Raw genomic sequence first — 22,643 nt, forward strand, 5'->3', positions numbered from 1 at the left:
ATTAATTCAGCAACGCCGCCGGTTCAAACTATGCAGATATGTTTGGAGGAAATCTAAGCTAATATGGTCTCTATTTTTTTTAAGATGCAAACCACTGTGGTGCACATGCAAGCCACTCTATGACAGAATTTTTTGATTTTCTTTTTCGCTCACTATACTTTTTGATTCTTAACTACAAAAAAAAATGAAGGCGCCGGCTCTCCTTTTGTCTGGCGTCTATTGATTTAGCCGTAAATGACAAAACGAAGCGGAGACAAAGCGTCAAAAAGGAAACTCCGGCAAGTGCATTTAACCAAATGAGCGGGGAAAATGCGGAAAATGAGGTGGAACAGGGGATAGTGGCTGACATTTATGGCTGATAATGGAAATATATCTAGATGAATATATACATATATATGCTGCATACATATGCATGGGATGGAATGCAGTGGCTGCGCCGATGGGTGGATGATGATGATGACAATGCATCAACAGACAAAAGGAGCCAAAAGGGAATGGCCACAAAAGGAGCCAAACATTCATATGGGCATGGTACATATGGGTGCATATGCAAAAGAGGGAGATGGAGTGTTGGGAGTTGGGGGGGGGGAGGGGGTGTTGTACTCGAACTCCAGAGTCGAGTGTTGCTGTGTTACCATTGTTGTTGGCTCAATGGCTGAAAATGGATAGATAATAACTTGTGAAAATAACTTTTGCACTTGAACGAGATTTCAAATGTGTGTTGCTGAATGGGGAGCACTCAACGCAGACGGAGTTGCATCCATTCCATATAAACGAGCACTGTCAAAATCATGGTCCATGGTCCACGGTCCACGCTCCATGCTCCATGGTCCACATTCGACACTGAAATTTCTGACAGATGCGAGTGCATCAAGTTCGGATGATTTCGAGAGTGTTCGGAGATGGAGATGGTAGTGGAATTGGTACTGGTACTGGTATTGGTATTGAAATTGGAAATGGAAATGGAGCTGCTTGGTGGGAGTGTGAACTGCACTCCAATTGAATGTTGTGGGCCTGCAATGAAATCGTTTCAATTGTCGCGTCAAGTGTCATTGAACGTTTGGGTGGCATGAAAAGAAAATATGTGGAGGAGAACTCTCTTGTGAATACACTCAAAGAAAAGCTTGCTATCAATCTATATTGCTATAACTAGAGCTGAACCAAAACATTATCATTATCATATTATTTACCTAATCATTTTCGATCGCTTCAATCAAGTTGATACTTTGTACATAAACAAGCAAAAGCTGCCGAGCTGTTGCTCGGATATGCAACGGATACTTAATGTCTTGTTTCACTCGCAGTTGAAGTGCCCCAAGTATTTGGTATAACTAACCTATTGGGTCCATCGTCTATCGATATGACACCACCATCCACCGCCGCCCCTCCGAATTTCAGCATTGTGAAACTCTAACACATGACCCAACTCTATCTCCTTTGCCACTTTTGTAATTGTTAATTGAAAAAGGCAACAAGAGCAGCAACAAGAAAACGATTGAATTCGTTACTTTTATAACCATATTTTCCATGCCCACTGTTGTTTAAGCCAAAACTTTATGGGCCTGCTGCTGCTGTTATCGCTTCACACTCTCGATCACTTTTACTTGTCATCCGGCAATTCACACTTTGCCATTGTCAAAATTGGGGAAAAAGCGATGGAGAAGTACAAAATAGTATTTTGGGGGATTGGGGGCTTCATTAGTTCACTTGTTGCTGAGCTCTTAGTTTGAAGAACTAAAGATAATGAAACAGCAAACTGAATCAAAAAAAAATTAAAGAAATTAAGAAATTCATATTCTTATTTTAAAATCATATATCATAAATACACTTTTATATGCCTTAATTAGAAAATGATAAAGATAAGAAGTTTATATTTGTACCCCTCGCTTGATTAGTTAAACCCTTCGAGATAGAAGTTGTTTTCTTCCGATAGACAAGGTCATATTGAACAATTGCAGCAATATCTGATAAGGAATATACCACATAAACGTATATGGGAAACCATCAATTCAATTGCCATCAAGTCTGGGAACTTTTGGTCAGATAAGGGACAAGTTTCGCGCCTCACCGAATGGAGAAGCATTGGAAAAAAAAACAATGTAGAAAACGTTGGGAAATGCGGGGGAGTTGTGATGACAGTTTCGAATGTGGAAATCGGCAATGGTCAAAAAACAAAACGAAAAAAAAACAATAAGAAAAGAAAAAACAAAAAACTGTAGAGGCGCATTCAATTACCGGACTTGGCGATGGGTGGAGATTGGATCGCATTGGCTTGGATTGGAATGGAATGGGACAGACCTTATATGCGAATCGATGCCAACGACGCATCCTATCCTATACTATGCAAAATGTGTGTGCTGTTTATACATTTCGCTGTGTTTGGATGCGGATTTTTTAATTAAATTCACTTTCAAAAATACCGCTAATCATTTGAACAAAAGGCCAGCGAGCATTTGCATATATGTTTGTCTCGAAAGTTTGCGACTTTTTGTGTTATTTTTATTTTTTTTTTGTTTTTCTTCAGGGTTTCATTTTTTTTGGTTATTCTTCGACTTGGGTCAACAGCAGGGGGGCGTGGCATGTGAATAGATTGATCGATCTAGGCAAAAAGATTTTCGCAAGTGCGAAAGTGAAATCCGGGGGATGAGATGCGGATTTAGGCAAAAACCAAAGACCCCCGGAGGTTGATTTTTTTGGGGTACATCAATGGTCAGCAAATTAGCCAACACATATGGGTGCTTTATTGTACTCGTACCGAATGCAAAAACAAATGCGAATGCGAATACGAATCCGAATTCGAATAGCAATCGCAATCCGATACCGAATCCGCCTGATCACTTTGAGAAAACACGTAAGTGGCCAAATCGGTGCGCCTTAATTAAGACCAGCCTCATCGGGAATGAGGCAGTTGCGCAAGCACTTAATACAGCAACGGGTACCAACGGATCCAATAGCCAGCCGAATTAAATACACAAAACATTTAAAATACACACAGCGATCTCTAAAAACCAAAAATCCAAAAAAAAACCAAAAAACCAAACAGCGGAATGCCAGTGCGAATGGGATTCGATTTCTTTCCGCTTTGTTCCCACTCTTTCACCCATGGCGTTTTAATGATTATCGATCGATTGGATCGCACCTACAAGATACAAGATACAAAATTTCGACCTGACCCAGCAGCACCTTGGCCCAATTATTGTAATTTATAACTAATCGAACAGGTGTGTCTGCGGTGTGGTTCTGCTATTCAATTAGAATTTTGTTTTAAGTTAAGTATAAAGTATTAACAATAAACTGTATAACGATCTCTGTTAGTCTTATTAATATGAAAGGCATTTTGCAATATACATATGTATGTACATATTTATAGTTCGCAAAGTTCCTTTGTCCTGCGGGGCACTTCAGCTAAAGTCGAATTCCATTGGCGATTGAGGATTAATGAGGGGCGGTTTGCCATAAGTGCAACCTGTTCTGATGGCCCAAGGTCGAATCCTGTTGCGGCATCCTTATGCAACGATAATTCGATAAACGCTACTGATAAGCCATAACTTTTATGACTGGCCTTGAATGGCAGTTGGCACTTGGCGAACAACTTCGGCATTAATCTCCTTTCTGGCCGAAGTTCACAGTTCAATTGGGCTTACCGCCAATTAGTCGCTGCTGTTAATGAGCTGCGGGCAAAAGCAAAAAAAAAAAAAAAAAAAAAAATGGGGGGGGGGGGAACTTGGGTGTGAGATGCTATTAACCCGGCGCCCCAATAGCAACTTTGTTTTATTTTTCCAGTGGTTGCCGCTGGTTTGTCTGGGCCTTTTTCAAGTCACCGACTTTTATGTTTTATTTATTGATTTTATTTGTATAACTTTTGCAGTTGCTGTTTTGCCAGCGGCGACGGTGGTTTGCCGCTGCCGCTGCGGTTTTCAGTACCATAATTATGTCAGCTGCAGTGGCACAATCATAAATTTACGCCGTTTTGGTGCAACAATTTTTTTAAAATTTATTATCCACTCGCTGGCAATCTGATTACATATCATCAATCAACGGAATTTTCAGACGAGGAGTTGAGGAAATTCTTGCATTTCCGCAACAAACATATAAAATAACAAAACTATCTTACCAAATATTTTATGTTTATATCTTTTTTCTTTCAGCTCAATATCGAACCGAACCGAAACGCTAATCCGAACCAGACGCGATGCACTGCAGCCAAAAGCGCAACGAAAACACGACGACCAATCTTTGCTAAGGTCTAACTAACCACAAAAATATAAATACAATACATATATAAACAAAAATCATAAAATCGAAATCGAAATCGAAAACTAAGGCAAAGGCTAAGAAGCTGTGAATAGAATTTTATAAGGATTGAAAATACACCGACACAATGGCCATGTTAGAGGCGCGGCCATATAGGCCATTTAAATCCAGTGAGGAATATCTGGAGGCCATGAGGGAGGATTTGGCCGAGTGGCTAAGCACACTCTATCCAGAGCTGAGCATCAATGCCGATAACTTTATGGATCGTTTGGACACGGGAGTAGCATTGTGCAAGGTAAGCCGAACTTCATACTCGTACCCATTCCATTTCCATCTATCCATCTATCCATCCAATCCATCCAATGGCCATCATACACACTCACATCCTCGACACACAGTCGATACTCTGCAAGTGGCAAGAGCTCGACAGATTTCCATTTCATCTTTTATGGCTGGCTAAAAGGCAACTTACGTGGCCAACGGCACTACGGCAGGAAAACCGTTGAAGGAAGAAACCAGGTCATCCGGGGGTTCATTGAGCCGGCTTAGTTGCTCAACCGAAAGCATTTGTGAAAAGCGCATAATTTAAATGAAGTACTGAAATGAGCCACAACGGGACAGGTATAATAAATGGGTGAATACAAAGGGATTCCCTTCTAGTTAGTTACCCAATTCAACGTAAGGACACCCCCACTTAGCTGTGAAACTAACAAATTAAAAGCAAATCTATAAAGGCAACTTTCTTGCTTGGAAAGGGGATATAAGGGGAGTAAAGTAAATAATAATCCTCACCTATTAGGAGTTAAAAAAAAACAACTAATAGGATCTAATCGTTTGTACTACCATGAATGACCAAGTCCAAGACTCTGACCGATATTGTTATAAACTTTTATATGTTGCATCAAATGCATATATATACGATCTTCTCTTGGATCAGTTATACTATTTGCTTGCCTTTGTTTTTTTTTATTATTATTTTTTTTTTTTTGTATTTTTTTGTAGTCTGTTTTCAGTTTTTTTTTCGGTTTGGCTTGGTTTGGTTTGGGTGGCACATGCCATAACCACAACTCCCTGGCCCCTGCCTTTTTGGCCCTCTTCTCTGTTTGGCTGGCGCTGAGTGGCGCCAGTAGCACCCGACATCGTCACGCTGGAGGCCAATAGCAAGACCTCAACCCGTAGACAATTTGTCTTTACTTCTGCTCTTGCCCCGTTGTTGCAGTTATTTTTTCTCTTTTCCTACTTGGCCGCTTTGTTGTTGTTTTGGTTTTGGTTTGCTTTTTTTTTTTTGTGTGTCTTGTTGTTTTTTGCTGCTGCTTTACGGATTCGTATCGCCAACGAGATCGCCTTGCCCCCTTTGGGGGGTCTCCTGCTGCGTGGATCTCCTCTCGTTTCTTCCCAGTGATGTGTGTGTGTGGATTTTCTTCGGGGAACATAGCCGAGAATTTATGCCCAGTGCAACATTAGTTGCATAGAAATGTGTTGTCGGCGCACAAATTAAATAAAGTAAGTTAGTGTTGGGCAATGTCGTTATGGTTTAGTAATACTGTATAGAGTGACCTTAAATGGCAGTAAATAAGGATATTTAAAAAAAAAAAAACTTTAAAACTTTATATGGCACATTTTGTGGAGCATTTTTCATCGATTTTAGCTTGAGACTAACTATTTTTATAAGTAATCCACCAACTTGGTAACTGGTCACGTGTTTTTGTACGCTTAGTGCCGATTAGCCACTACCCCAACCACTATAGCCACACACAGCGATCCCAGCAGCAGCAGCGACAGGCACAGCCACAGCCTCACCTGCACCAGCACCTGCACACACATGCCCCCCCCCCCCCAATCCTCGAGTGCATCCATGGATCCATAGACAACTCCACCCCGAGGCGAGTGCTCGAGCTCGATATGGTGATGGATATGCGTGCAGCATAATCATGAAGTCGCTTTGATCTTCTGTCTGCGCTGTCTCGAAATAAATGAAATGACTCAGACAGGGGAGCATAAATTTTGCACTGGTGGAAAGTGTGGAGGGGCTGGGTAACTGGGGAGCTGCCGGAAATGTCATAAGCATAAATATAATTTTTTGATAATTGTGTGTGTCGCGAAGCGTTAATGGAACTTTAATTGAAACTCCGGACTGATTGGGATCTTAAACCAAAACAAATCTCTTTGAATGGCCAGCAATTCTAAAGGCGATGCAATGCAATTTGATGTCTTCATCGTTTCAACAACGAGCGTAATTACGACTTGATGGCCACATTAAATGAAGGGTGGTCTGAAAACCGGGTCGCGGAGGGGTGTTCCGTACTGTTGGCCAATTAGCCAAAGGAGATCGTTAGCTGTCCGACGATCATTAGCCTTAACGAGCTGTACAGCCAATTGCTTGCCAATTTATCTAGTTAATTATACGGATTTTCTATAGTTAGAACTCCTCGCATATGCATGCATGTGTACTTTATATTATTTATTCATTTTTTGTTTTTTAGTTTTATGATTTTTATTTAGAGAGATGGTAAAACCCTCCTCTGAATTCCGCATTGAGCAACTTTGTTGCGGCGTTTTTGGTTTTTTTTTTTTTGGATTTTGTTTTGCTTTCGTCGTCGGCTAATTGAATTTGATAAAAAAGCCAGCGAATGCTTTTAATTGACCAAACATTCAGACACTCACACTCGCCAATTATACGGCAGATAACCCACCCAATGTGGGTCTTTCGATTGAGTAAGAGCGCTCTGAACTTCCGCCAGCGGAGTACAAACCCGTATCCGTATCTCAGTCCGGAACTGGAACAGTCTGCACTCGGGAAATTAAGCATATTGAAGACCATAAAAAGTCCACTTAAATTATTAATCTTCCAGATTAATACGGACTCAAACCTCAGTTCATGCCCCTTAATAAGAAATTACATTTTATAACATTACATTTTATTAAGAACAATAACAAACACATATGGGAATTTTTTATTTCATTAAATTTAAATGTATTTAAATTTACCAACACTAAGAGGAGGACACACTGAAAATTAACCAACACCAAAGCTTAGAGTTGTCAACTTTTTTCATAACACGTGGCATTTCGCTGTGTTCGTAAGGAGATTTTTTTATTGCCTTGGCAAAAATTGGAAGTGAACAAACGCAAATAAGTGCTGCAGAAAATGTGTGAGAAAGCTAAGAAACTGGTGATTGGAAACTGGAAAGACAACGAAACCGATGCAGAAAAGGTTCAGAAAAAGCCGTTCCTTAAGGGTACGAAGTCTTCGATTTGGGGCTCCAGCGCTTCGGACATAAGCGGTCAGTCCAGATCTTTAAAATCCTCAAGCTCTGTCTTGTCCTCCAAATTCGTTACGAAAAGGCTTTTCACAATACAACACGGAATTGAGGGACAGAAACCAAATTTCAAAATCAGGAGCGAGAGTTTCAGTGGTCCGCATTCTGCTGGCGGATTTTCCAAGTCTACGCGCGAATCCCGGTCGAAAAGCAGGAGCATGGGTAATGGCAAGTTTAGAGGAAAATCCCATTTGCGGTCCAGTTCTGAGTCTGCTCATTCTTCCGGATCCGAATCGAGTTCATCCGATTCCAATTCCGGCTCGTCATCCGATTCGGATTCCACTACGGGATCAAGTTCTCACGGTAGCGATACGGGAGAGAGGCCACGCATGCGAAGCGCTGTTTTTCGCATTCATGAAACTTGGCAATCGCCAAATTCTTTCAAGGCCGTGAAAACCTCTCGTGAAAATAAAGAATCAAGAAGCAGGAGCAGCAGTCTACCGCAAAAGCGCTTTTGTCCTTCGAAGACCCAAAATGATCTGACGTACGGGAGTCCAGAACCCAAAAGTCCGTCCAATCGCGGCCGCAATTCGTGGAGGGTCGGAATGCGCACTCCCTGGAAGAAGAGTCAATCGAGGAGCATGAGTTGCAGCTCCATTCAAAAGATTTTGGTTAGCCGCTCCTTCACCAGAAGCCGCAGTCCCCATCGGAATACTTTGTGTTATCAGGACCAATCCAAAAACCCAAGCCGCCCTAGTAATTACAATACCTGGAAGCAGCCGATGGATGAGGTGTATAATAATGCCGCTAATTATCGGAAACGCCACAATATCACCTTGACCAGCTGGAATATGCGAAACCTTCCGGAGCCTGTGCTGAGTTTCGAGCGCAGCGGATTCAATGCAACCATATTACAGCAACTGGAGGATCAAGGCTATGATGGGCCCACGCCCATTCAGGCACAAACATGGTCGATTGCCAAGGAGGGCAAAAATATTGTGATGATTTCTGGAAAGGGTACGGGTAAAACATTGGGCTATCTATTGCCGGGCATAATGAAGATGCACAATCAGCGCGGATTAATGCAGCACAAGAAAGGACCGATTGTCTTGATATTGGTGGACTGCCGTGAGGCTGCTGTCATGGTCCAAAGAGAGGTATTGTACTATACAAATCCTCTCGAGCTTAGGACGCATTGCCTCTTGGGCAACAGTCAATGGCAAGGTCATGCCGAATGCGATCTGCTGGTGGCCTCTGCTGGTCGCCTGCTTCAAATGATTGATAACAAAAAACATGTTGTAGAACTGGAACGCTGCACATATTTGGTTCTGGACAATATTGATCGCATGATTGATGTGGGCTTAGAGGGTAACATTTGCCGACTACTATGCCGTCTACGTCCGCATGCCCAATTGATCGTCAGCAGCACGTCGTGGTCATCTAATCTGAAACGGATGGCCAACAAGTTTTTGGGCCAATACACCGCAATTCGCGTGGGTGAAATAAACAATATAGGCGTGCGATTACAAAACATCCGCCAGCGGGTGGAGGTAGTCAATGGGCTATCGAAAGTAGAACGCCTTATGAAGGAGCTGACTGCTATTTACGATACAAGCGATATTCCCGGTAAGGTGGTGATCTATGTGAAGCGCCAAAAGGTCGTGGAAGAACTGGTGGATTTGATCCGGAATTGTGTACCCTGCGAGGGCATCCATGGTGGACGCACTGCCCAAGAAAATCAAGGAATAATCCATGATTTTGGCACTGGCGCCTACAATATCATTGTGGCCACGCAAATGACATCGAACTGCTTGGATGTGCCAGGCATTCGTTATGTGATCAATTATGATTTCCCGGACAACATTGATAAGTATGTTCAACGCATGAGCAGAACGGGATGCCTGTCGTATAACCGTAACTGCGAGGTCATCAGCTTCTTTACCATGGCAAACTACAAGCTCGTGACGGAAGTGGTCGATTTTCTTAAGATCTGTAAACAAGAAATTGGACCGCATCTTCTTCAGCTCGCTGAAGAAAAGATGTTTGGTCCCCGTCAACGAAGGCGCCATCGTCCGCAACGCTACAATCGCATGCATTAGGGTCGATATAGCGGATATATATGTTATTGGCAAACATTTTGATGGCTTAACTAACTTAAATTGTTAATGTATAATGGATTTAACCCTTTAAATGTTTATTGATTTAACTAGGCCAGTTGAAATGGTTTTTTTTTTTTTGGGAGGGGGGGGGGGACTAAAAAATGGGGTAATGACGAATGGGAGGCATGGATGGCACGTCCGCAAAGAAAGTTGTGCATCCAGAGCTCAGAAGACGTGATGTTATGCAAGTGAAGTGCAGCTAAGTAAAATGCATGGCAGGCGCATCAATATTCAAATACGGTTTCAGTTCATACTAAATCCCTTATGATATTTACATGTGCCATTTATGTATTTATGCGTACCTTAAAGTTTTAAGAACCGTCATAGGATATTCAAACTTAATACGTTTTCTATCGTTATAAATTGTGAAAATCCGCCTAGATCTCGATCCATATCGAATCATTTGGGCTTCTGTCACCAATTCGCTGGTTCGCCTACCGTTCAAATTCTGACATATATGGGTCAATATTTTCTATACAGCCAGTCAGCCAGCAAACCCCCCTACTTTTTGGCCCATTGATTGCCATAGAGTTATTTAGTTGTTTGCGCCAAAAGCAAATGGAAATGAATCAAAATTCATTAGAGGTGAATTTATTGTGTTGGCCATTTGATTTCGGTCCCAAGCGAGATCAAATTTCTGGCCAATCGATCGCCTGGGCTGTTTTCCGTTTGCCCGATTGGGGTGTGAAGGGGTTGTGTGTATCGCGGCTATATCTACAACAGATATCACAGGTGGCTCGGCTTGCAGCTGAGTTTTGTTCAGACAGAAAAAAAAAACAAAAAAAAAAACAAGAGGGCGGTGGACCGTGTCTAATCCGATTTTGACTTTATTAACGGTGCAATTTGTACCGACAACTGCCAGACGGGAACCAACTGGCAGTCCGAAACTCTTAACTCTTTTAACTTCGAACTCCCGGAGACTGCAAGCCAAAAGAGACCCCTAGCGATTAATATTTATGGCCGCGAGTGTTAACCCCACCACACTACGCCCCGCCTACCACAAATTGTATGCTAATCGCTTGGACCCCCGAGACATTGGCAGCTGCCCCAAGTGGAACTGGACATGGGGACATGGTACCTGGGGACCTGGAGTCAGTCGGACCACTCGATTGTTTTCCTTCGGTTGCTATGAGTGTGCCTGATTTATGGAGTGTCGCTGACTAATTTGAGATCTTTCGAGGAGTGTGAGTGCAGCAGTTATACAGTTTGCAGTTTGCAGTTTGCAGTTGCCTGTTGATTTGAGTTGCGTTGCGTTTCCCCCAAACTGCAAATGACCATTCTAGGGATGGCAGAAAAGCGTGACCAGCACAAGCCACAATAAAATCACTCACGATCGTAACTGCAGTGTTTCCAAATTTAGAACCGCAAAGGTCAGCGCTGAGGGGGCGGAGTTGCTGGGATGGAGTCCGAAAAAGGCAATCGATTCAAACAATTGATCGATTTCGCTGAGTCATTGCGGAAATTTAAAATTGCGCAAAATTGTTTCTAGAAATGGGAGTCGTAATGAAACGGCACGTTATAATTGGCTATAATCTATACATCTATACCGATCTAGAATAATGGTGAAAAGAAATGATATATCCATTTAATGTTAAGTATACGACACGTGACCTTTGAATTACACTAACTACGTGGTCTTTGTGGTAACTGTTCATTTGTTTTATAACTTCTTAACATCTTCACTTGATCTGGCCACATTTTATGCGTTTTACCTGACCACAAAGAAGACGAACAATCCGTTGCAACGATAACGATAAGCTGTCACGTATGCCATCCACTTGTTTTGTATCCGGCGGATCTGCACTTCAAAGGCAAGGCCGGCAAGCAGTTTACAAACCACCCACTCCCCCACATCCACCCGCCTTTCCACACTCTAGGTGGTTCCCACGCACGGGATGCGTGAGTGATGGCAACTGTCAACTTCTGTCAGTGCCAAAAAAACAGAAAAGAAAATAAAAAACCAAAACTGAAACACAAATATTGTGAATTGAAAAGCCAAATATGAAAAGCAAACACAAATCGTTGTCGTGTCGGCGACGTCGATGTGCCAAGACCAAAAGCCTTAAAACTCCAATAGCCTAAAACCCCGAAGTCGCACCGAGATCTTGCAGTCACGTTTGCTTAATAAAATTAATATTTACATATGTTCCGTATTTACACACACACACACAACAAATGCTGCTGCCCCCTACGAAAGTGGACAAATAGCCAAATAGACCGGCATGGTCAGGCAATTTGCACGATCCGCGTGCCATCCGATCCTCCCCTCGGATCCCCAATCCCCAATCCACCGTACCCAATCTCCTCCATACCCATTTCTATCCCCAGCACGCACCATAATTCGTCCGTGATGATCTCTGTATACGTTAAAAGGCGCTTTCGTGATCCGTAATCCGTGATCCATTGGAGAAAATGAGCCGGTCAATGCGGTAACCGGGATGACTCACTCATTGCCAAATGGCGATAAGGATCTCTGGCAAAACGGAAGCGCCACATTCGTGAGCCATTCGAGGAGAGATTTCCCAATGGCCAACACTCCATTTTTGGTAAACCGACTAGAAAACGTATTATCATATATGGAAGGAAGGTCCTGAAGGAAGATTACAAAAGAATTATTTCTAAACCATTTCAAAAACCTATGCTTTTTAGAGAGAGAATCATTATTTATCCCATTATGATAATGGTTACATTTTTTTCACAGCTTTAAATAATTGCGATATCCTGCAAGATTAGATCAGCATTAAAGTGTTTGGTCATCGAAGTCACATTGGGTAGTTAAAACACGTAATGCTTTTTCTCTCTTTTTGGATTTTGGCAATTCGAAACAGGAAACACACCGAATCGGACAAATTGGACAAGCGCGACAAACAGATCTCGACATTTGCGGCTTGTTCTGAGTCAGAGTCGGTTTTCTGTTTCTATTTCTGTATCTTGGTATATCCATCAGTAAATCCATCTGTATCTGTATCTGTATCTGTATCTGTACCTGTATCTTTAGTTATGTTTGCAACTAACCAGTGCCGTATTTTGTCAGTCGCGCTCTCACTTTGGTGGCACTGGCGCTCGACTCGCACATGGATCGGCACTAATTTGGCCAGAGTCTAAATTCAAGTTTATAACTAAATATGCGCCAAGTGGGTACAGAGATCATTGTGGGTGGGTCCGGAGGGGGGTTGGTTCTCGCTATAGAGCTATAGCCATAGCTCTGGCTAACCTCGATTGCGTTTGCCACATTTTTAACAACTTCACCCACATTCAAAATTCGTTTTGGCTTTGACCGGCAACAGCAACGTAAACCAGTTCGGTTTGGTTTAGTTTTTTCTTTGTTTTCTGTTCAGGGGAGTTTTGGCATCGAATTCTGCCAGTTTTCGCCGTATCCAAATGCCCATCTAGTTAGCTGTGTTGTTGCCCCATTTCGTTTCGTTTCGTTTCTTCCAATGTCTCTGAACCCTAGAATCGTAAATACATTTTTCATTTCATTCAGAAGCATTAACTGACCTTATTAAGAATTACCCTAATTTAACTTGGCCATTAACAACCCGATCGTTTTGGGGTCCATTTAAGGAAATCTCTCAGCTAATTTTGAAGATATTTAGCCAAACTTGGGGTAATTGGACTGACCAAAAAAAATATATATATATATTCACAACGAAATAACAAGTTATTAACGTTTGTTTTTGCTTAGTTTTATGATTTTTAAAATTTCACAAATAATTAAAACCAATTAAAAGACGGCCGTGTACATTTTGCTGTAATTAAAAACAAAGGCACTGCGAAAGATATGTTATTGTGTGCTATTCAGAAGCCTGAGGAAATATTTTTTTCCTGTGAAATCGGTGAAAACTAATACACGATTGTCTTAACATATGGTTGCAAAAAGGCAAACAATACCCGCAGTTATTCGGTTAATTGGATTGAAGCTACTCAAATTTCGAGAGCACACACTTGTTGCTATTAAATATCCATTACTGTCATTTCCAGTTAACAGTACCATTTGGCTTCAAGTCAAGCGGAAGTCGAAGCTTTAAATTTGGTTTTTTTTTTATTTTGATATGCTTCTTGCAATCGTAATCGGAAATCGCCAATTCTCAGTGATCTCATCGATTCTGCATAGCTCTATCGAAATTGCCAATCGTCAGGGTCACTTAAAGTTTTTCCCACACAAACACACAGAGCAATAAACTTTGGGCCCAGTAAAGCAAAAAAAAAAAAAAAAAAAAAACGAAACAAAAAAGGTAGAAAAGAACGCCTTCTATGGGCATTATGGAAATACCGTTAGCAAGATCAAAAGACCACCGAGCAGGTGAGCTGGAGTCAGTGTTTGAATCTCGGTGAGGAGATCGATAGATGATCGATCATTGTTAGCTGTTAGCTGTTTTACCTGTACGCTCCGTTGTGCAGAAATCATTTGCAAGCGAATCGATCGATCCGATGGATTCGATCTATCATTGCCAAAGCCATATAAGCCATATACGAATTGTGGGTAGGAAGTCATCGCCATGAGAGAACCTTGAACCCAAAGAGACAACAAAGCCGCCGATGGAACGGCGTTTGAAATATGATTTTGAATGGGTCGCGGACAGTTTTGTGATTTTGATTGAGCTCCCAGTTTGCGGTTTATTGTGTGCGTGTTTTTTGTTTTTTTTTTTGTGGGGCCAATCGACGGCAATCAGCGACAAAATCAAGAAAAAAAATATATACAAAATATTAATAACAAACTGGCAAATAACAAAATAACAGTTGAAACGGCGCGGCAAATCCGCTTAGCAAACTTCCCCCGCACTTTGGCACTCCGAAGGAATCACAAATGCGTCTGTGTAATTGCACAAAAAATCAACTATTGTTTGGGGTACAGTGAGCATCGTATTATAAATACCACCCAGCCGTATAAAAATATATATTACTAATATTCCAATTGAACATCCCAGTAATTATATCAATATAAATATAAATATATATAATTGAAGTTATAATTCATCGCTGATCTTTGATTGATACAAATTAATGCACAACATTCGATGATTTTTTAAGAGTTTAGTGCCTTATTGGCTCCACTGTTTTTTTTTTCAACTGAATTTTTTGCGATGTCATTTTATTTATTATTTGGCTGCTGCTGCTGCTGCTGCTGCTTTTTTGTGCGCTTTAATTTTGTTTTATTTAATTTGCCTTTTGCGGAAGCAAAAAATGCTTTTCGCACTGGCTGCGTTGCTCTGCCGTCGCTTACGTCGTCGAATGTTACGGTACAAATAATGCGACAGAGTTTATTTCTGTTGTTGCAGTTTATTTCTTTTTTTTTTTGTTGCAATAGCTTTAAGTAGTAGTCATGTAATGTTATTAACGCCATATTGACATACATTTTGTGCACAGGCAAAAGCACAGCGAAAAATAGAGAAAAATCTAAGCTAATTACGTGACGTTACGTACCTGTAATAACGCCCTCTCTTTTTTTTTCGCACACACCATTTACAGTCGAACATCCATAACTTGAACGAACTTCCCCATTTCAAAGTCGCGTTAAGTGAAACCACTATAGGGGGCGAGCAAAAGGTGTAGAGGAACAGAATGTATTATACAATGCACTCAACGGTTAATTAATTTAATTAATTAATAATAGTCCATGGTTGTTAAATGGAAGGTTCACTGTAGTTAGTCTTCTGTCTCCTAGCTGTCTTCTTCTTCTCGTTCTTGCACCGCATCACCGTCACGTATTTGCAATATGAAGGGGGCGTGGCCAGATTGAGTGTCGTGGGCGGTAGGCGGTGGACGGTACAGGTCGACCCACTTTCCATCTCTTTCGCACTCAAAGTTCTATTCCCAGGGGGGTGGGGAGGGGAATAGAAAAATGAAAACAAGAGAAGAACCGGGAACCATATGGATAAGAAGACTAAGTGTAGAACTAGAAGAAGAGTCATGTTAATTGCTTCGACACTTGACTCTCAAGAGGCGGAGGCGGATGCGGATGCGGATGTGGCTGCGGATGTGTTTGTCAGACAGTAGTTCACTGGGTTAGATGGATATAAGAAAACAAAGTTTGATGCATTTACACCTTTAATTTTTATGCCTGAATTAAAACCCACACACACACACAAAGACACTGAGAAGGATTTAAGAAAATACTGCGGTTGGTGACCCCAGCCTTTGATGGTATAGAACTTAATGCCTGAAGAGGAAATCCAGTGTGGAAAACATATACATAAATGATTCTATTTGGTGACCCAAGTTATAGATAGCTACCAATCGAATTAGTTAGTTTTCTTTTTTACTACCCATATATCAGATAAGATAGCTGGCAGTTGATTTATTTTTTCCGGTGTCCCCAATATCGATTTATCAACAGCGAACTGCACTTGCACTTGCTCCATCGACGGTGTAAAGTGAAACAATACCAACAACAAGTGGCACGTGCCCGTCTCCGTCGTTGTTGATGCAAGAAAGTTTTGATGTCATAATAACAATTTCCATTTTTCACAACGGTCCACCCCCGTCTTCCAATGCCTACCTCAGTCAACTGTCGAATTTCGAAAGTGAAAATGTGATGCTGCGATTATCAAATATGCATGTGCGTCCGTCTCTGTCGCGCGCCACTCTGCATGCATTATTCAGATTCAGCAGATACGGATTCAGATTCAGATTCGGATTCAGAAGAGGAAGAAGCCAAACAAACATTGGAGTGGTGCTGCAGCAAACACTCACTTGCACATATAGACACCAACAGTGGTGACTAAGATATAAGGTCTTCAAAGTACAATATATAACCGAAACAATGGTCCAAAATCAAGTTAACAAATCAAGTTAAACAAAGTTATGTATATTCTAGAAGTTATTCTATTTTCTAGAACTAAGATGGGAACTAAACGATCAGAGCATTTAATGTTTACCATGTTAACTTCTTATGTAATGCAAGAGACACTATTTTTTTGCACCTGACTGTATCTGTGTTGAAGCCTCGGTTCTAAGCTGGCGGCCAAAGTGAAACCAAGGCCCAAACAAACTTCGTGGGTAGCGCATCTGTTCAAGGAGAGCGAGAGAGAGAGAGAGCGAGATGGCGATGTGGGAAAGAGACGGGGTGAGACGAGGAGAGATGCATTTAACGCCTCTGGGTTGCCGAAATGGGTTGTGGGCGTTGCAGCTTTACCTTGCGAGCGGCATGATAAGAGCCAAAGAGGAGAAGAAAAGAAGAAGCCGAAGAGGCAAATGCCGAAAAGAAAAGTCAGCGTGGCAATCAGACCGACTTGGTTAACGCTCTTTCCGCATAAGATAAGAACACTTAATAAGTAGATCTGGCAATTGTATTAAATGAGTTTCCTTAACTTGATTATACAATAGGCTTAAAGCGTAGAATATTTGCAACTGTTGATATGCATATTAGTAATTAGTTTACGATCTCAATTTAATCTTCTCTGGCTTTCCTTGAGATGCACGTACCTATGTACATATGTTTTTATATACATATGTATGTATCTAATTGCTTGCAAACGTCAGCGGAGCGTCATCATCGTCACCGCATTCGTTGCAGTTTCTGTTGCCCTTATTTGGGTTAGGGTATTATGGTAAGGTGAAACAATAAACACCAAATAAAGCATTTGTCAGATATCCATAAAAGCAGAGAGGCGGTGGAAGAAGCAGATATCATAATAATATTGTTTAAATATTAAATTATTACAACAAAGTGTGCATAAATGAATATGGAATGATGCAAATGGAAATGCATGACACGTCGAGACACGATTGCAGTTGTTGTTTTCGCCCCGAATGGGATTGGAGCTTAATTTTTGTTAAGTTTTTTTTTTGTTTTTTTTTTTTCGTTTTGGCCCAGGGAACTCGGGGATTGCGGATGACATAACACCCCAAACGTCAAATGTGCCAATGGCAAATAATAGCGGGAATTACTAAATATGTGGGCGCGCATGAGCAACGAAATGTATTCGAAACATTAAGTTTCACATGGTTTTAGGATGCAGTTGGATGTTCCAGGATGTAAACAAACAGGCGAATTACCGCAGAAGAACGCAAATAGATACATAGATAGCATTGTCGCGGCAACAACGTTGATCGTTCAACGCCCATTGCAGGTAGCAAATGTGTTGGCCAAGATCTCGGGAAATTCAAAGGGGGGAAGGGGGGAAAGGGGTGGCAGCCTAAAAATGCCGTGCTAAATTCCTAAGGAGCTTAAAAATAAAACGTTTTCTAGTTTTGTATTTTTGACTTTCACTCGCACACGCACTACTCGGCGAATTATTTGCCGTGCTCATTGGGAATTTCTGCATCATCTCATTGCAAATGCTAATGTCTCTACATCGTTCGTTCGTTTTTGTTTTTCTTTATTTTGCAGCACGCAAATTATGTGAGACAGGCGGCTGTGGATTATCTGGCACGGCGACAGGCCCGCAACAAATCGATGACCCGCTCGATGACCTCGGGCCTGGCGGGTCCCATTCTGGCCATGGGCAATGTCCACTACCTTCCGGCAGCCAAGAGTGGCACCTTCTTTGCCCGCGACAATGTTTCCAACTTTATAACCTGGTGCAGGTGGGTTCAAACCATATCTTAATCTTAATTCTTGGTAATCTTATATCTTATCTAACGCAATGCTTGCAGAAAGAGCCTAAAGATCATCGAGTGCCTGCTGTTCGAAACGGACGATCTGATCATGCGCAAAAACGAGAAGCATGTGATCCTGTGCCTTCTGGAGGTGGCACGTCGGGGAGCCAAGTTTGGTAAGTATCCATAGCCAATGCCTCTATTAAATGTATATACATATATGTATATTATTATAATATTAAAACTATTCTATTCGATTACTCTGCCACTAGGAATGTTGGCTCCCATGCTGGTGCAAATGGAGCGACAAATCGATCGGGAGATCGCCGCGGACATCAAGGCCAATGGAGCTGGCTGCTCGGAAAATGGCACCCAAACGGATGCACTGGAGACCGGAAATAGTAGTGCCGCCACAATGACGACAATAACGACGACCACAGTGGAAACGGATCTATATGATGACAGCGACGATTCGGAGACCGAGGATGATGGCGACCAGAATCCCGTGCTGATGTACGGACCACAGCCCCAGATAATCACCAATGATCTGAAGAGCCTCGACGAAATGGTGAGTGAAGCGAAACGATTAACCCATTGATATTTTTAAATATTTTCATTTAAGTTGGTTGGAATTGAACTGAATTCTTGCAAATAAGTGAGACCCATTCGGCCAGCCAACTTTTTGGTGTTCAGTATCAGATCTTTCCGCTTTTGGTTTTCCATTTTCCCGCAGGGCTTTCCGTTCCCGTTCCTTTGGTGTCCCAGTCCCACTCCCAATGTCCACTTTTGGGTTTCTCTTTTATATTTCGGTTGTTTTTTTTTTTTGTTTTCTATTTACTTTTTTTTACTGAGCGGGCTCAGCTCACGATTTTGTTTGTTATTGTTTTGCTTAGGCTGCGCTGTTGTTGTGTTGCTAGTTTTCTCATGTCCATTTTTAGCCATGGCTAAGTTTCCAGTTACGAAAAATAAAAAATACAAAAAAAAAAACACACGCCGAAAACAATACCAAAACAAATCAGAAGCAATTGGAACTGGAACTTTGGTTATATTTTTGTCCACCTTTTTTCTGTTTGATGTGGTGTTATGAGGGTTTCCCCGATTTGCCTGCTGCCATGTTGAGATGTCAAATTAATTTGACAAGACGATGTGCCAACAACAATTACAACAATTGCAATTGTCAATGTAATTGCAAGTGTGACGACGACAGCAGTGAGCACCAGCCAACAAAGGATGCGGATTGGTCAGGCGCAATGGAAAATCATTGACGGCCAAACTAATGAAAGCCATGCAAACATTTCCTCACGCCGCCAGCAACATTGACAACAGCAACATGAGCAAAAGCAGCAACATGAGCAACAGCAGCAGCAGCAGCAACAATGTTCGACAGCTGGGGGATGGATGGTCGCTGGATGGATGGGACATGGACCTGGACATGGACATGGACCTCTCCTCCGCCATCGCACCGTCTTCCATCTCCAGCTAAAATCCACTCCGAGGCAGCCAATCAATTTGTGCAGCAGCAGCAGCAGCAGCAGCAACAGCAGCAGCCAAATCAGCAAATAGCCTCAACAACTTGTCGAAAATCAAATGATGTGCCACCAACAGCAGAAACGAAACAAAAAGAAATGAAAAGAAAAGAAAAGAAAAAGCCACGATCATTTGTCGACTCCAAAAGTCTGGAGCTGTGGAGCTGTAGAGCTGTGGAGCTTTGGAGCTGCTGGCACGTCCGCATCGCCACTGTCTGTCTGTTTTGGTCTCCAGTTGCTGTTGGTTAGTTGGTGGCATGCGATTTATGGTTAGGCCAGGATCACATCGCTATCCCCATCGCAATCCATGGCCAGCTAATCTCGTATGCGTCAGAGTCACGCCGATCCCCGATCTCTGGCAGATCGCTGGCGGATCGCTGGCTGGATTGCTTTGGCCCACCTTCCACCGCCCCACCAGTAGAAAGATTTATTGTCATGTCGGTTCCAGCTTGGAGCCACCATGGAGTTGCTGTTGGAGTTGAAGTTAGAGTAGCAGCTCCATCTCCAGCTCCAGCTCCACCTAAGCACGCATCCCATCCAAGAAGGAGTTGCAAAAGTTCAAAGGTGCCAATGCGTTGCTGCTCAGCTCCAAGCGGCCACAAACTACAGTAGCAATGGGTTCGACTCACAGTCGGTCGGGCATACCGAGCTGCTGGCAAAGAAGTCTGGATGGAAATGGAGGTGGGGTTGCAGCCAGGGCAAGAAACCAAAATACACTGCAAGCCATGAGAAACATACAAATATTTGCAGAAGAATTTTTCACCATAAGCGTGTTGCCTATATTTACCATAAAAAATTATGTTTAGATGGTACAAATTGGGCCCACCTTTTGATCTTCGAAGATCCAAGCAACCATCTAGATATTTTCAATCGCAAATTATACTCGAATTTCGGCCAGTGGAGAATCAGACCCAAAGACAGGCCAGGCCAAGTCGTCATTTGTTTGTCTGCCGCCGCCCGCTGGGACGTGTACTGCTGATGGTGGAGCCAATGTTGACTTGTCTTGCCATGGATCCCATGGCTCCCTAGGGCAAGGGTAGCCCCCTTTGGAATCCCTCGTAACCCCGCCACTCTCTCGACTCGCCGCCCCTGCGGATCATTTGTTTGTTGGACAATGGCAGCGCGTGAATTTATGCAGTGAAAAACTATTTGGTGACCCCGATGCTCGTCGCTCTGCTCCTTCTGCATCTCCTCCACTCTTCCCTTTTTTTTTTGGGCAAACTGCAACTGCAGCAAACTGCCACTGCAGAAGTCAGGGAGTTAGGAAGTCGGGGAACTGATCGGGTCAGGCTTATGCAATGCTAAGGGTCAATCGACGAGGGTGGTGGGGAGGTGGGTCCGCGGATTGGACACTTGGATTCAAGAGTTTTTCTTCGTCTGCTGATCTCGGGCAGTTGGTACAGTGCCACTGAGAACATTTTCATCTCGCCTTTTGGTTGCTTTACATATTTGGTTCACACTCATTTCACTTGATACGTAGTGATAAATGATAAATGCTAATTAGCTCAATTAATTTCAATTACAATACCTGTCATCATTACTCATATATATGGTCATTTGTTGAAACGTATTTAGCTGGCAATGGACTATTATGACGAAAAGCTCTGTAATCAATTGCATTTAAAGCGTATATTCAATAAGTTGTATAGTTATTATTGGTGATCGCTGATATTTTCAAAGGAACTTGTTTATATTCTCACACGTTTCGTTGCATTTACAGGTCAGAGATCTTGTGGAGAAGTGCACATGCCCCTCACAATTTCCCATGGTCAGAGTGTCGGAGGGCAAGTATCGTATTGGCGACACCAAAGTTCTCATCTTTGTGCGGGTAAGTATTGAATGCCAAAACTTGTCGTTCTAAGTTCAACGTATGAACTTCTACTTTTAGATCCTTCGTTCCCACGTGATGGTGCGCGTCGGTGGCGGATGGGACACACTATCCCACTATCTGGACAAGCACGATCCGTGCCGCTGCCGTGCCCAACATCGCAGCTCCGTGGCAGCTCGCCTCATTCCCCGTCAGTCGCCGAATCACAACCCGAGCAACGGCATCGAGCTCCACAAGGCGCAGGTGATATTCGAGAGGTGAGTCCTTTTCTTTTTATAACTTTTTAATAGATTCTATGATATTTGTATTCTTGGTTTCTGGTAAAATCGCCGGACTGTCTTAAATTTATCAATATTTTTCGATATCTTTGTTTCTAGGTCACCGCCAGCAGCTCGACGTGTTTTCAACAGTCCCAATTGCAATGGTGGACCCGGAACAGGATCATCGTGTGGAACGGGAGTTGTGGGCGTGGCCGTGCCTCCAACTTTACAGAACGGTCACAGTCTGTCGCCGAATTCGGGAAAATACCGCAGTCGCAGTCCAACACCACAGCGCAAGTTCCTCAACCAGCAGGCCAACGGAGGAGGCATTGCATCCGCGACGGGATCCAGTCAGACAGTCACCACAGACACCTCCAGCGGTCAGCTGCTCGGATCGCCCAGCTTGGCCAGACGCTCCATGTCACCAAGTCCACGTCGACTAATCGATATGCGCAAGAAACAGAGCTCCTTGGATTCGTACAGTAGTGGTCCGAAATCGCTGCCCGGCTACAGTTGCTCCATGGAGGAGGCAAACGGTGGATCTGGTGTCGGATCGGCGGCTGGAGGTGTCAGCTCAGGATCCGCTGGATCGGGAGTCGCGGGCGAACAGGGTGGCGCCAACAAATTCGAGAACATCAGCGATAATGGCAGTGAGATCAGTGACGAAGGATACCGCAGTCTGGGAGTCATCCAATCGGGAGCCCAAAAACGAGAGTCCCTGCATAGTCAGGCTTCCATTGAGGACGCTGAAAGCAATGGTGAGTTTCTAAATTTCGCTTTGATTTTTGATAATCTCACCCAATGCCATTGTCATT

General features: G+C 42.7%; 2 protein-coding genes and 1 long non-coding RNA gene across 5 annotated transcripts in view; all 3 read left to right on the top strand.

Moving 5' to 3' along the window:
* Positions 1–22,643, top strand: part of pigs (pickled eggs) — a 52,954-nt gene that overhangs the window by 26,495 nt on the left and 3,816 nt on the right. For all 3 annotated transcript variants that reach the window (NM_001298020.1, NM_132103.3, NM_001258621.2), the window contains exons 3-9: positions 4,149–4,549; positions 18,006–18,202; positions 18,272–18,390; positions 18,487–18,782; positions 21,461–21,568; positions 21,629–21,825; positions 21,946–22,586. In NM_001298020.1, the coding sequence (NP_001284949.1) occupies positions 4,382–4,549; positions 18,006–18,202; positions 18,272–18,390; positions 18,487–18,782; positions 21,461–21,568; positions 21,629–21,825; positions 21,946–22,586 (1,726 nt within the window). In that variant the 5' untranslated portion in view covers positions 4,149–4,381. The remainder of the gene's footprint in view (positions 1–4,148; positions 4,550–18,005; positions 18,203–18,271; positions 18,391–18,486; positions 18,783–21,460; positions 21,569–21,628; positions 21,826–21,945; positions 22,587–22,643) is intronic.
* CG14443 (uncharacterized protein) lies at positions 7,403–9,613 on the top strand (the record flags this gene model as incomplete). The annotated part of the gene is made up of 1 exon (NM_132102.2): positions 7,403–9,613. The coding sequence occupies one exon, from the start codon at positions 7,403–7,405 to the stop codon at positions 9,611–9,613; it is 2,211 nt and encodes a 736-aa protein (NP_572330.2).
* lncRNA:CR44817 (long non-coding RNA:CR44817) lies at positions 10,567–10,992 on the top strand. Its single transcript, NR_123813.1, has one exon. It is a non-coding gene; the product is annotated as a long non-coding RNA:CR44817 (long non-coding RNA).

The sequence above is a fragment of the Drosophila melanogaster genome, chromosome X (assembly GCF_000001215.4).
Source record: "Drosophila melanogaster chromosome X".
Lineage (NCBI taxonomy): Eukaryota > Metazoa > Arthropoda > Insecta > Diptera > Drosophilidae > Drosophila > Drosophila melanogaster.